This window comes from Sander lucioperca, chromosome 15 (genome assembly GCF_008315115.2).
Source record: "Sander lucioperca isolate FBNREF2018 chromosome 15, SLUC_FBN_1.2, whole genome shotgun sequence".
In the NCBI taxonomy this organism is placed as follows: domain Eukaryota; kingdom Metazoa; phylum Chordata; class Actinopteri; order Perciformes; family Percidae; genus Sander; species Sander lucioperca.
Window position 1 is genome coordinate 22490496 of NC_050187.1, and position 15842 is coordinate 22506337.

Below are 15842 nucleotides of genomic sequence, written 5' to 3' on the forward strand. Positions count from 1 at the left end.
ACGGCACAATCGATGGTGATATGTTATGTGATTGTCAGCTAAGCAGACAATTGTAGGTTTATATGTAGCTGTTCATGCGTGTTAAGCATACGAGCTGTTTTCTTGAAGTTAAAAATACAACATCACAGGCAGCTTTTGAGAGTTTATTGTCACAAATGTAGCAAAAGAGCAAAACAGTTTTTTTTTTTTATATATAAATAAAAATATCCAGCAAAAAGGTTTCGTTTTGTATAGCCTTGGGAAGGAAGACCATTTGAAGGCAGCAATATTCTCTTATAAATGTGCTTGCATCATGCCATATAGGCTGTCTAATTTTCTCTCCAAACGCTCAATAGTTTTTAGCATAACAGTTGTGCACAATATTATGTTACACGTGAGAAACAAGAAACAAAACAACAAGTCCCAAACCGTCTGACATCACTTCTTCAAAGGGTCGGTGCAGTAGTGTGTCCAGCCAGCCAAAGCGGGACCGCCCCGTAGCCTACATTGACACACTGCTCCTGTCCGTACTTTGCTGCGGCAGTCCAGCCCTCCTTGAGGGAGGGGAAGACTGATTGAACGCCAGTTTTATTGCGTTGTCATGTTTCACAATGGTTCAGAAACACCGAGACCGCCTGACACCATCGTTTCATGGATGCACCCAAAGTCTGAGCGCGGAGTCTCTCCTTTTACCAACATTACAGTCCTCACAAGCCCTTGTGGTGTTTCATATTCAATATCGCTTTCATGGGTGAGCGTCTTCTTTTGTAGCATTTATTAGAGTATTTCTTGTTGCAAATCCCATTTGGTCTGTCAAGATGCAGCTGCGAACCGTCCTTGACGTTAATGTTGTGGACGTGCAGAAGAGAAGGAATCCCTCCAAACACTATGTAAGTACATTGTCTCCTCTTTCTGTGTTTCTGCTCAAATTGTTGTTCAAGTAGCTATTAACTTCACAAATTTAGGCTCCACAACATTGTAAACCAATGTCTTGAAATTCTAGCCATGCTAGCAGCTCTATGGATGGCTATCGGTCTGTCGATTCCACCACTTTGGTCCAGACCTCCAGACTCAAATATCTCAACACCAATTGATTGATTTGCCCTGTATGGAAGAGGATTAGGGCCACATGTGAAAACATGTATTGAGTAAAGTCAGAATTCTGAGAATAAAGTCAGAATTCTGACTTTATTCTCAGAATTTAATCTCAGAATTCTGACTTTATTCTCAGAATTTAATCTCAGAATTCTGACTTTATTCTCAGAATTCTGACTTTATATTCTCAGAATTCTGACTTTACTCAAATGTTTTCACATGTGGCCATAATCCTCTTCCATACAGGGCAAGTCAATCAATTGGTGTTGAGATATTTTGCCTTTTTAAAAAAAAAAAAAAAAAAAAAGTCTGAATTCTGAGAACACTTTCTATTATGAAAATGTTTTATTATGTCATATTCAATATCTAAAGATGGATACAGTATAGTGTATTTTTTAGAAGCAGATATATGCACTGTTTCAACAAGGTCTTCTGTGCGATTGTAGGCTTTTTTTTACTCAGCCTGGAACTACAGTGTCTTTGTACAATAAATCAATAATTATCAATCTATAAATAAAGTTACGTAATGTTTAATACCTAGCATTGCTTCAAGCTACCATCGTTCTGCTTGTTTAGCATGATAGCTAACATCTGGGCCTTTCCAAAGAGGTCTTCTGTGTGATCCTAGCTTTGTTATCCAGCCTGGAACTGCAGTGTCTTTACAGAGATTTACTGCACAGTAATTCCAGAACGATAAATCCACAACTGAACGGTTATTTCGGCCATCTTGACTCCAAGAATGTTGTCAGGTGAGTCGACCAATTAGAGGCTGTCTTCCTGACCATTTTCTTCTTCTTTGGTGTTTTCAACCACAATGTTGCACATTCTGCCACTTTCCTGAGGTAGATCCTAAATTGGATCTGCTAGAATGGTCTACGTAGTTAGCTTTAGGCATGGGGAGTGGGAATTGGTTAGGGTTAGAATACCAGGGTAAGCCAATCAGAGGCAGGATAAGGGCCACGAGGCACGTCCTGTGACATCGACACATCTAGCGGATCCGATCTATCATCTACCGTTTCCTGACTGTTACTTTGCTGGTACATAATACGTGGACGAACAAGCCAAAATAATGAGGCAACAGTGTAAATAATGCACATTTGGTTAGTATCCTAGTAAAGCATGCACCCAGGGTGCATTGAGCATGAATGTATCGTTTTCATTAGGTTTTTACATATTTAATGTTACTTATTTAGACATCCCTTTTGCAGTCATAATTATTGTCAACTTTATTGTCAATATAGTTTTTATTATTTAAAGGGAAAAAGGTAAAATGTCAGAAATGCTCTCTTTGGTGGTTCTAGGGGCATGCCAATGTCTGTGTTTGACTGACAGCAGCTGGCAGGCAGAGCCCTGGGTAGGGGACTAAACAGCTGTATCTTAAGCCAGCAGTGGTATAGAAGAGTAGAGGCCATACCGTAGACTGTATAAAATAGGGCCACACCAGCATCCAAATGGACCTAAGTGATTTTTCCAGGTTCTTTAAAATAGTATGGGTCATATACATCTAGGATATTGCGAGAGGGATAGGACTTATTCCTGCTTTGGCCAGACACATGTAAGCATCGTCAATGGGAACAATACTATATGACCAAGCTATGTGGACAGACAGGAGGAAGCCCCCACCACTGCTGTATGTGGGGATATGTGTCTAACTCCTATACCTAAACTGGAATAATGTACTTGGTGTCTGACGATCAAATGGGATTTGAATAATTTACCATATAGCCAGTGAAAAGGTGCTTGCTTCCATCATTATCCTTGAGGCTTTGGAGATACTCAACCATGTTGCCTGTGTTGGCAAATACATCATCATTACCATATAGCAGCAACCTTAGGTTGCTTTTTCACCTGAGCCGTTTTGTCCGTTTTAACCAAACCCTGGAGTGTTTCATCGAATAGTCCGGTTTGTTTGGGGTACTGTATTCTGCATTGACAGACCTACCTCCACAGCGCTGCGGAGGAAGGTCTGGCTAGTCCACACACCATTCCTGGATAGGAGAAAAATGTGCTCTGGTTTATTGCCATTTCTTTAAACCAATCACAATCGTCTTGCGGCGGACGCAGCAACTGTGCCTTTACAAAATTGCCTCGGGAAGGAACTTGTTTTGGTGGAACGTGTACATTCAAAAGTTGTTTTAGTCGTGCAACAGAAAACTCAAGAAAATTCAACAGATAGTCTAGCTAGCTGTCTGGATTTACCCTGCAGAGATCTGAGGAGCAATTAACAATAGTCCTCATAAATCGACCATTGGCACGAGAATGCCAACACAAAGAAAATGGAAGATGACGGACATCTGGCGGAACTTTCGGCGGCACCGAAACTATCCCATAAATGAAACGTCATCGATACAGACGGGGGGGAAGTGTGAAAGATCATTCCAACTGGTGCGGACCAAACTCTCGGGACTCACCCTCTAATTCATTCGCTGTCTGTCAGCTACTCATATTGTTTGCCTTCTTCTCAAATATTAGAAACACTAAAACAAACCAGAAAACCCAAGACATACATTTTGTGTTGCTCCATTATTTCCGAGACCAGAAGTTTTAGCAAGTTTCTTAGCTTAGCATAAAGACAGAAGAGAAGATACTCGGTGCTAAACTGCATGAATAGAGAAAGTGATGGGTCAAATATGCTAGTGTGGCTGTAGACTCCTGGTCTTATCTGACTCTATGGTCTGGGCTTGGTGTTATCTTACTGACTTAAGTAATCAAATCCAATGAGCATGAGCCATTTCTCAGCGGGACTGCAAAAATCTATTAGTCCATCAGGTAGAATTGGATTAATTAACCTGAGAGTTAGGATCAATTGCATCATCCATCTCCTGCTGAGGGAGACTTCCCGAGGGCACTAAACATAGGGCACACACTTTCCCTTGGGATGGAAGCCGGAGGTGAGGGTTGACTGGAAAGTCCCAACGAGAGAAGAAGAGGGAAAACAAAATTAAATCTCATTATCTATGAGCTAAGCAACTGAACATGCTTATCCTGTTTGAGAGAGGAAAGAAGCCACCCTTTGTCTTTTGTCCCCACTGTTCAAGTGTGACTTCCTTCCAGGGACTCATGGCACTGGAGCTAGAGAGTGCATGGCAACTAATCCTTGTTTACATACATTGCAAGAGGGGGATTATTTCAGGAGAGATGAAATCCAATGGCAAGTCTTCAGCTTGTGCAGTTTACTGCCTGAACACCCTTGTTAAATACTGACTTTAATATTTACAAGAGTTAAACATGTTCTTGTCAGCTATATATCACCATCAGTCATTGTGGTTACTTGCTTTGAATCTGCTGTAAAGAATGTAATCAGCTTGCATGGAATTACAATAGGCTTGTTATGAGATATCAGTAATGTTGGTTGCAACCATCACCATTCAATTCTGGTGTTACTCTTATGTGTTGCATACAAATTACACATTGATTAACTCTGTTAATCTCTGTAGAGAGATTAACAGATTGTTTTCTGTAGCATGACTTATATTGTCAAATTTTATTATTCATAGTTCTTTTGGGATGTATCTTGACCTCACACACCCTAGCTTTAAGCCATGCTGTTGCCTAAATTCAGTGTGTTTGGTCATGCCGTCTGTATCTAATTAGCGAGCTGCTGAAGAGCTTGTCCCGCCTCGCTGCACACTCTTTCGATAATGAACTGTGTGCAGACTAAAGACTGTATTTCAAACTAGTAACTGATGTCCTTGTAGATTGCCACCATATGTGAAAATGCTGCTTTTGTAAACACTCTGTGCCATGCGCTTAGATGGAAATGCATTAGGTGCAGCCATCTGTTTCCGAATCTCAGGGCGTGCACAATTGTTTGTGGGCCCTTTTGTTGTTGAGGCAAATAGAGAATTTATTTTGGGAAAAAGGCCGGCAACAGTGTTTTGTTCTGTAATGACTGATGTCTGCCAAGGAAATGATATTCCCATTTCAGCTCCTTTATTAGTAAACATGTCGTCCCTGTCATTATTCCTGGTGATAGATATAAGTGCTGGAAGTTGTTGACATAATGGGAGCATCATTTGTTTCTTCAGACCGTGGACTCAGATGGACATTGTAAAAGCAAAATGCAAAGTTGTTAGTTACACAAGGCACTAAAATGCAATTTTGTATATGCACAATATAGGTTTGCAGACCAGAAATGACAGCCTCATAGCTATTTGTTTTCAGCACTGCAGAATGATTAGGAAAATGTATACTTAAACTTGTTAAATATTTTAAAACCACTGAAATCAGAGTCACAGCTGCACTCAAAAACACACATCATTCATTATGAATGGTTTTAATGACATAATACTTGAAATCTTTTGGCCCTCTCATTGACCCCTGATGTTTTTCCAATTTGTGACGAAAACAGACAAACTTAATGAGTTTATTTGACCTTTGACGACCTCTTGAAGTTAACTCAGGAGGGGATGCACTTTATGTCATTAGAGCAAGGCAAGCTAAAGCGTTGCTGTGGTGCTTTTGACAAAGTGACTTTGCTCCTAATGGGCCTCTTTCGTTTGTGCATCTCTCACTAGGTGTACCTCATCAACGTCACTTACTCAGACTCCACTTCCCATGTCATCTACAGGAGATACAGCAAGTTCTTTGACCTACAGGTATGTTATACTGGAAAATTAACTAAATACGTCTATTCTCACGTAATACATGTTTGTATTCTGTGTTGAAAATGGCCTGGATATGTCTTCTTCATATTAAACTCTGTGAGGTCAGTTTTTGACCTTTTGCCGCGTTTTTCTGTTCAGCTGCTTGAAGGCAGTATGCTCTGTGAAAGGTCTCATTTAAGACTACTGGAGCCGGCTTGGAAAAAGGGAAATAGGGGAAATCCAGTCAGCAGATGCAGGAAGAAAACACGACCTCAGTCAGAGTACAGCATGGGGCAAAGTTATGCCTTTAGGAGTTTTTTTCAGGATCCAGTAGCCTCCAGTGAAATTTCTGCATTTCCTAACGGTGATTCACGTTTACATTTTTAACCACACAGGGCTGCATTGTCTATATATTGTTTGTTTGAAAGATTACTAATCTACGTAGCAACAATGTGAAGGGTTTAAACCTATATCATTGCATACCTTATCAAGCATTTTTCTTGTAAAAGACTGTCTCTGGCTGTTCTCTAATAGCCCTCTCTGCCAGACTGCACTCTCCAAAGCTGTGGCTCTGGTGGGCTGGCTGTATTGGAGGCAGCAGAGGAAACCCTTTGTTCTCTGGTCTCTTGCTAATAGCCAGGAAAATTCTGCCCTGGTCTGTTTGATGGAAACAGAGCTTCTCTACTGTCTCTGTAAACATTAGTCTTGTCCATAGATCCCTGCTGCCGGGGTGTGTTTGTCAGGCCAATGTAATCCGTGAAGAACAACAGTCTGCAGCTGTCCATACAAAATTGGGTGGGGATAGTGTGTTTTATTTGTCCTTGTATGAACATAGTCATATAGGTGAAAGATGAAGTGTCTAGAGTGAAGTACACTAGAAGTTGCAGACAGTCTATGATAAGTGTTGGATTGAGCAGGTGTAAAAGAAGACAAAAGCATCTTCTCACTACTTGGTAAGATGTACGTCAAGCATGTCAGTAGGTCTTTAAAATAATTCCACCATTATTAAAACGTAGTGAATAATTATTTAGTAATTATTAGTAATAGTTACTTTTAAGATTCCTATAGAAGGAGGAGGTAGTATAGGTAATGCAATCCCAGACCAATCCCAGAATGCATTGGATGAAATAAGGAGGAAGTTGTGGTCAGGAAAGGGTTTGGGTAATGAACAGTTTTGGAGGCTTGGATTCAAAGAATGAAAGGAAAATGCTAATCCATGGAAGTTTAGATAAGACAGCTATTTAACTGCTGCATGTCTCCTTATGATTTCAATAATGTCGAGTCTACCTATAGTCTCACTTTTATACCGCCTGTATTAAAATAGTTGTCTTTTCTCCTGGCAGAAATTGAGTTTTTGTTTGTGTTTCTGCCAACTGACACCTACGATCTTCCTCCAACTCTGCACAGCTCTCTGCCTGTGTAGCACAATTGCATGGTTTATGTTCGCTAGAAGCGGACAGAGAAAAAAATGCATTTGACACCCTTGGCCTGACAAATGTGACCATGATCTCATCGGATAACCATTAATTCAGAATTCAGAAAAGCTAAGTAAGGTCACAGAACAAGAGCGCCTTTTAAGCAGTGGCCTATTATTCATATTATGTCCAACATCAGCTAGCACTGTACAGCTGGTCATGTAAAACCCCTTGCTTTGCTGTTTGGATTTTAAAGATGAGGTATCCATTTTCCTTACCAAATGGATCTCCAAAAGTGCACTCTCTGCTAATGTTTTAAGCCTCTCCAGTGCACTAAACATAGCTCATAACTGCTCCTCTGGGAAGCCATTATCATAAATTATCAGGATCTCCTTTTTACCTGATTCCTTCGCTTTGTCATTTCTGCTGATCTAAAGTGAAGTCTATGTAATGCATGTACAGAGATAAGCACATAGATTCCTCGTTTTAAAGACATTGTTTGCATGCTGTATACTGCTGAGCCTGGATTTAACCAAATGCTGTTCCTGGTGTCAAAGGGAAGTGTTTTTGATTTGCGTATGTTTGACCTGAGCAGAATTGGTCAGTGTGTCAAACAGAGTTTACCGTCAAAGAGAAGGAGTACACACACACACACACACACACACACACACACACACACACACACACACACACACACACACACACACACACACACACACACACACACACACACCCTTGAACCACAGCGGACAGAGCACATGGGTCACAGCTTTCCTCAGGGGGATTGTGGAGTGTGCAAGCTTGCTTGGTTTCCTTTTGGACAGAAACTTCTCCAAAAATTCCTTAGTTGTCATTATTTTTGGATTGAGGAGTTGGACTAGGGTCAGCTCTACTCTGTCTGCATTATAATTTGTCTGGCCTACAGTCCTGACACAAGATGGAACACGATTATTTTTCTTAAAAAACTGTTGTCAAACCTAGACAACTCTGCAGGAATATGAGGGAAGACAAACTAATGGCTAAAAACTGTCTAAAGATTATTTAGAAGAGTACTTCACCGATTTTAGCAACAGGATTTTTCCTACAGTAAAATGCTGTCTGACTCATGGACAGTTTTAAGTATAAAAATTGATGCAGCAGAACCAAAGATGTCATATTTTTATTACATGCTTTCTTGTTCTTTGTCAAAACCTGAGCCCTACATTACCCACAATGCAACTGAACTGCTGACAGTTCAGTTTGAGATTTGGGTGTGTTGTATAGTAACTAATGTAGCTTCGAGCTTCTTCCTTTTAAGCAAAGATAAGGAGCAGACTACAGAGGTCTGGTATGCTCACTTCTTTCTAAACCCATGCCATCAGATTTTTTTCATTTTCAAACTTTGTAGTCTTTAGAACCAACCAACGCTGACTCAATTGACATCACTTACGGCAGCTGGTCAGACTTCACACAGCTCCCTCTACAGCCAGAAAAGACATCATACCACTTTTTTTTCACAAATGTAAGCACACTTTGATGTGTAAAATTGGTTCCCTTATTTGATGTGTAAATGTAACATTGGTTCCCATATTTAATGAATAAACATATTATAGTCAATTGGGCCCATCAGTTGTAAAGATTTGAACACTTTTCAATGTTGCAGCAATTCGTTATTACCAGATGAGGCATAAAATCTGAGTTTATATTACTTGTTTCTGATAATGATAACAATGCAGCTTTTTGTAACAACATACATGAAAGATATGAGACACTTTCTGACCAAGAGGGCTGTTGCATCATGATCTTTCTGCAGTCAACATCTGTCAAGTAGATGTCAAAAAACAACCCAGAGAAGGAATCAGATTGTTTTCCCACTCAAACATTCCTCCAAACTCGCCCCGTCTATGATTTCTCTCAGAACAGTTTCTTTGTCTGCTGCACAGTGCAGTGTCTCTTTGTCTGTTCCTCCCGTTCCACTCCTGTGACTGCAATTCAGTTTAAATGCTTCTATGATTATAATAACAGTGTTCAGAACCTGTTTGGGTTCCTCCTGTCACCATAATTCATGTCCATAACGTCATGATGCCAAAATAGAGATGATTGACTGTTTATTGTGCTTTCTTTCTCTGGCATTTATTCACAGCAATGATTATCAAGTGTGAAAAAAAAGAGACTGGGAAATGTGATTACATCATAGCACCTGTTGCTACATGGTTCATTTTCCCAATGGGAACACTTAGCGGACACTGCAGCTTAATACACTGAAGTTTACGATAGCAATGTACAGTAAATACAACATTTCGGGGCCAAGTCCCTGAAATGCGAGAAATGTTTTCCCTTTAGAGTTTCGTTCCAAGTTGTCCGGCTGTTGCCATAGAAGCGGCTTTCACATCTCCAGGCAGGTCCCCAAGGGATTATGTCATCATCGCTTCTGGATGAGACGCCTCTCTGTCAGCCGAGGTGGTTTCTGAAGGTGTTGAGTGAACAATTCCATCTTAGAAGGAGTATATGGCTGCATCCAGCTGGGAGGCTGATAACATGATGAGTGTGCAGCTTGGTGTGTCAGACAAACAATACAGTTGCCAGTGCACTGTTAGAAAAACAACAATGGAAATTGCAGCCCTTGCTGTGAAATTGTATTATTGCCTAAAGGCACATTTGATGTCTTGCCTTTTCAGTTTAGGAGCATAAAACTGGTATAATCAGAAATCTTACCATGACGTGTTTGTGTGCAGGTGTGGTTAACCGGAGCTGTTCTTTATACTCAGCCCTTTTACTTTGCCCTTAAAACACAATAATGATGGCTGGCCTCTTCAACAGAAACCATTTTTTGTTAGCTGTTTATATTTCGGAGGAGGGGGAAATGCCATGCCCTGAGAGAAACTTAAGGATTCAGCAAAGGCACCAGATGAGTGCAAAAAAGGAAAAAACCACAAGAAGAGAAACCAAACCACCTCTTACTGGAGAAGTCCTACAAACAACTCCTACAGGCCCAGACATGGCGGATCCCACTTTGCCATTTAAGCTTGATTCTGTTTGTCCACCTGGTTCTTCTTGGCCCGGTTTAGACCAAGACTAGTCTCCCGGTCTCCTCCTCCCAATTGAGCATGCTTTAGCTTGACGCTCAGTTTTTGCTGTTTAACAGAGCACATCTGGAACAAGGCAAAGCAGAACAGACAAAAGCAGGGCTGCATCTGGATATTGAGTTTGCTGTTACTATAGGATGCTCTCATGTGCGTTTATGGTATTGTGATTTATTTAAAGAGAAAATCAGAAACTCTTATCTGTGATACAGACACATGAAGACACATACTTAACACATTTGCAATGCATGCTTTTTTTCATCACTCAACAAAACAACCCATACATCATTCACAACACAGCATGTTCTTTGTACACATGGGACAGATCCACACATACATACGTATATCCGAGTAGACACATGCTCAGACAGTTACAAACTGCTACACATAGAAGGAAATGGTTGTAAGCTGTCATAAAAGACTTAACACAGCATGCTTTGTATCTATTTCTTGTCTGTTTGATCCTTTGTCTCTCAATAGATGGATCCTGGAAATGATCTGATGTATCAAGTGTTAACATCAAAGTGTTCACTATCTCCTCTTTAAGTTGAACTTGCTTTTTTCAGATAAATGTGGGGGACGTAACCTTGGCTTCTGCCCCAGAGATCAAAGTGAAACTGTTGTGTATTTTCACGACACAGTAGCTTTTCAGACAATATGTAATTACACCCGATGGTGACCTCATGTACCGTGACAAAAAGGTCAACTGTTCCTGTTTGTGGTTTAGCCATCAAACGGTAAGCAATAAAGATAATTATTGCTTGCCATTTACATCGTCACGTGTCATTTTTTTTTCTTTCCAAAAGGCATGTTTTGCTGCACTCATGTTTGTGACACGCTTTACTTTCTCACTCACGTTTGCAGATGCGAATCCTCGACAAATTCCCAATCGAAGGAGGACAGAAGGACCCCAAAAAGAGGATTATTCCCTTTTTGCCAGGTGATAAACACAATTTATAGCATGCCCAACACTCTGATATCACTGTCACCTCAATTTTAGATGTATCCAAGAGACTGCAGTATTTAAACAAAAGCCTTCAGACATTTTCATGCACAACCGCTGTTTGTTGGCACGCCTACATACTCCATAGAACGGCCCACCACATTGCATTGTTTTATTAACTGCCATACTCCACCCAAGCTAAATCAATTTGTGGTCTGCCATGGCAGTAGGAGGGTAGCAGAGAGGGATTTGTCTAATCTGATAAACTCATTGTGGGCCAGAGCAGAGGAGAGCAGTGAAGAGATCCTTTGTTAGACAAGCTGTACTGCTCAAGCCTGACCACTGCTGTTTTGATCTTTCTGTAAGCCAGCGTGGGGTGAACTGTATTCCCTCAACAAACGGTGGGGCTTCATGCATTTAGACCCTGTTATTAGCAGTCAGTCTCCTAGGAGTTATAAAGTGAGGATTAGTAACTTTTTAACAACTGCTCTCTATTAATGGATTAGAACACTCTTTGGGGTTCTTCTGTTTTTAGAATTTAGTATCATTAAATATTTAAATCACGTATTCAATGTATGCTACTTTTTCTTTAGTATGTCATGTCCTTCAAATGAAGGGAACACTATCTTACAGCTGGACTTCACATGGTGAATATGAACATGAATTGATCATTGGGTAAATATACAGCCTCTGTGTAGTAAACATCACATGTCACAAGAAGCTGTACTAAATTTATAAATAAATAAATATTTTTTTGCGATTTCATAATTTAAAATTTTCCACCCAAATCTACAGTACAACAAGAATTGAAATACCACACATACTTATATATACATATCCACATAATACATACACATATACACATACATAAATAGGGGATGGGGCCTTATTGCTTATCAATGAATAATTCCCACATTTGCCATTTAGCACAATAATCATCTGAATCCACTCGGCTGGGGAGGGATCTCCCATGACATGTTGGTGTTTATATAAATGCATTACAAATAGCAAGCCTTTTAATAAACACGTTTTGATAGATGTATGTACAACTGACGGTGCTGTTTCTCCTCAGGTAAAGTCTTATTTCGCCGAAGTCACATAAGAGATGTAGCCGTCAAAAGGCTGAAACACCTGGATAATTACTGCAAAGTAAGACAAAGGCTGTATGTCTCATAATGTCCTTTTTGAGTCCATAGTATCACTTTGTCTGCTGTTAACACAATACATCTTCTTGGAAAGTAAATGTTGACTACTCATGTTTGGTGTATGTGTTGTTGGAAGAGCACTTTATCTGTCATTGCTCTACTCCCTGTACATTTGCCAGAGCATTTTCAAGGCAGGCCTCAACATTTATCTCCCCCACCAGCCTCAACAGGAAAGCAACGGCTCTATCTGCACTGGTCATTTCCTGTCACCAATGTAAATAGGCAGCCTATAAAGGAAACGAGGGAAATGGGGGCACACAGGGGTAAAACGGAATACAAACAATAAGAATGAATCAGCAGATTTAAAGTTCCGTAAGTGCAGATAGCTACCTGACCCTCTTATATTCATTAGGTCAGAGATGGGAATGTGGGGCAGGTGTGTTGCAAAGTGTGGGAGCAGTTTTCATTTAAAGGAACTAAGCACAATTTGCTGTAAAGGCAAGAAGCTTAAATATTTCTTTTTAGATTTTGTTACTTATAGGATGTCTTTTCTGATTCAAGTGCAGTAGGCTGAAGTATCTCATTTTGAATGTCCATGCAGCTGAGACAGCGGCTGTTATACTATATCACCTCTATGTGTTTTCCTTTGTCTTAACCCTCGCTCCGGGCTCAGAGCCTTCTTCCTTCCCCTCCACACCCTCCACATCTCTGCTTGGTCTTCTCATCTGACTGACTGTGCAATGACTAAGTGTTATGAGCTGGTTACTCATTGTAATTCCAAAACCACACTCCAGCACTTTTAACAACCCCTGCAATCTTTTTAATTTGTTTTTTGTCGCATCCAGTAGCTTTCTCCCTCCCTTCTTGCCCACAGGCTCTGATGAAGCTTCCCTCCCACCTTTCCCAAAGTGAGGAGGTCCTCAAGTTCTTTGAGACCAAGTCAGAGGACCTCAACCCTCCCACAGAGTGAGTAACTATTACTGCATACTTTAGAAATCATACGCTATCATTGAGCATTAGCATTATCTCCGTTAAATGAACTGTTAGTACCAAACATTGCCCTCTGGTGGGTTGTAAACACTGGCTACAACAGGAGCAGACTGTGTGTGTGGCCCAGCAGCTGGGACAGATTCCTTTCCCCCGCACTGACCCATCTTGATCCAGAGGCTTTGCTGTGTCTCAGAGATGATTGATTAATGCTGATTGAGAGGCACTGTGTTTTTATTAATAATGATTTCTGAGAGGTGACACCTGATCCCCAAAACAAATGCGTAAGGATCAGTGGTGTCATGAGAGTGCAGCTGAGTTCAAGTCTCAGAACAGATAAGGCTCTCAGGGTAGTCATTTGTCATACTCACTTCAAAGTCAGAGTGGGAGTATTTACAGACTGGCTGCTAGAATAGTTTTTGTTTAAATTCTATTCTATTCTTAATGCCTAATTTAACTAAGTCTGGGATAGTATTCTTTCTTACTAAAATATGATGTTAAACTCATCAAATGTTTGTACATAACACACAAGGAGAAAAATGTGGTAACCTCATGAGTGGTCTCTCCACTACCACCAGACCTGCCACCTCTAACCCCCCACTGCCCATTCATGTTAATCCCACTTCAAAGCAATATCCTCCTCCAGTGTTGGAGGATCTTAAATTAAATTGAGACATTGAGGTCTAAAAGCCATGCCACCCAAGTGCTTAGTTTACTACTGGGGGATCTGGAGCCAATTAAAGTGTTACTCTTTTGTTTCACAAGTTATCAATATCACAACAAAGGTAATCTTGTGATGCCTTATAATTACAATGTGTGAGGTACGGTGAAGAAACATATATTGCCAAACTTATGTGTTGAGTAAACAACTGTTTACATTTCAACCATAAAGTAGAAGTGAATTGGAGAGCTATTTCATCACATTTTGGGCAAAATAAGGAATTATATTCATTGAAATAATTTGAAACAGCATAAAGAATAAGAGCCTTTTTGCTCAGGTGATAATGATATTTGTTCAGCTGCCCCAGTCACTGGAACATGATTAGTACCGGCTGTTAAAAGCAGTTCAACTTTTATTCAATCAATCCAATATATCTCTATTAGAATTAACTGGATTAATATTGAGGCCAGTCATATTGGTGACATTATGTCCACCATGAAACATGATTCAGGTATATTTTACTGGTATTTCTAACATGTGCTGTTAGCATCAGCACTGAGCACTGCTATGTTTGTCAAGCCCTCATCTGCTACTGCCATCTAACGTTGAAAAGATGTCACTGCACAGATTTAAATTATCTAAAATAAATGGATGTGATGTTACTCCATCACAAGAGGGAGCCATGCAATAGGCTAAGATGTTTCTCTTGACTTTTGATGAATGACAGATAGTAGTGTGTGTGTGTGTGTGTGTGTGTGTGTGTAGGATAATAATGGTGCAGACGGACTAACACAAAGGACATGCAAATAGTCTTTGTCTTGCTCTATTTTTAATGTATTACTTTTTAGATTTATGCTGATAAATACGTGTAATAGCGTGTGGCTTTGTGAAATTTACAAGAAAGATACTGTATATAAAACGGTACTGCTTTTACCCATGTGGAAAGTTGATAGCCAGAGGGAAGTGAAATCAGCTGAAACATGTCTTGTCTTGTGATCCATTATGTGTAGAAATGGGGCTAACTACATATTTCTCAGACACCTGATTGTTTTAAGTCTACAACTGAAATGCTTAAATAATTTAGACCATTGTTGCACTGAGTGGTTTTAAATCTTTTTGATGCAAAGTGAAGCTTATTTCCAGTCGCTTGAATGCATTTGCATGCACGGTAATCAACAGTTAATTCAAATAACGATGTCCTCTCTTAAGGTAGCTTCAGAGGCCTAAAGGCTGAAAGCTATAGAATATTTCACAAGAAGAGGAACTTTTGGAGAAACTTGGTGACAAATTCAGAAAAACCGACATTATAATACAATTGGATAATAGAAACATGTTTTTCACAGTCTTACAAATCATCTTACATCCCGGGGTTCTGATTGGCACCTAAAGTTACTGTTTACGAGAGTACAGGCAGAGAATATTTAATTATAGAGTTTAGATTTCCTTTTATGATAACGAATGCCACTGGCCAGATATAAAATTAAAATACAGAGTTTTAGTCATCAATCATTCTTTCAACACTGCAAAATTAGTTTGCCAATTATGCAGATTTGAAATTGGGCATTTGTGTCATTTGCAACAAGGTAAGGTAACGTTGCTTATAATTTTGACATCAGTTTGTTTTAAGGTGTTTTACTGAGAAAATACTAGCTGTCAATGCCAGCCCATGTTTACTTGCTGCAAAATATATTTTACTGCCCTATCTGCAATGTGACTTTGCTTTGTACTATATTTTTAGAATGGTAATATAATAAGTAAGTTACACTTTATTAATCCCCTTGGGGAAATCCGTCCTTTGCATTAGATACTCTGCATGGAGACTGCAGTTCTGAGGCCAGCATCTTGGTCAAGGGCAATCGCATAATTATGAATAATTCCAGTAAACAAATGAATATATCCATCATCTGTTTATATTTTGTAGACCTGTTAAAGGGCCTCTTCCCATGTATTTTAGCTCTTTATGTATATC

The 15842-nt window shown here is 39.9% G+C and overlaps 1 protein-coding gene across 4 annotated transcripts in view; it reads left to right on the plus strand.

Annotated features, from left to right (window-relative positions):
- Nucleotides 1-299: 299 nt before the first annotated feature.
- The window catches only part of LOC116055299 (SH3 and PX domain-containing protein 2A-like), a 49420-nt gene continuing 33877 nt past the window's right edge, over nt 300-15842 (plus strand). The window contains exons 1-6 of one of the 4 annotated variants that reach the window (XM_035992194.1): nt 300-869; nt 5592-5672; nt 11002-11077; nt 11674-11727; nt 12153-12229; nt 13100-13191. In XM_035992194.1, the coding sequence (XP_035848087.1) occupies nt 798-869; nt 5592-5672; nt 11002-11077; nt 11674-11727; nt 12153-12229; nt 13100-13191 (452 nt within the window). In that variant the 5' untranslated portion in view covers nt 300-797. The remainder of the gene's footprint in view (nt 870-5591; nt 5673-11001; nt 11078-11673; nt 11728-12152; nt 12230-13099; nt 13192-15842) is intronic. The other 3 variants (XM_035992195.1, XM_031307203.2, XM_031307211.2) reach the window with 3 other exon arrangements.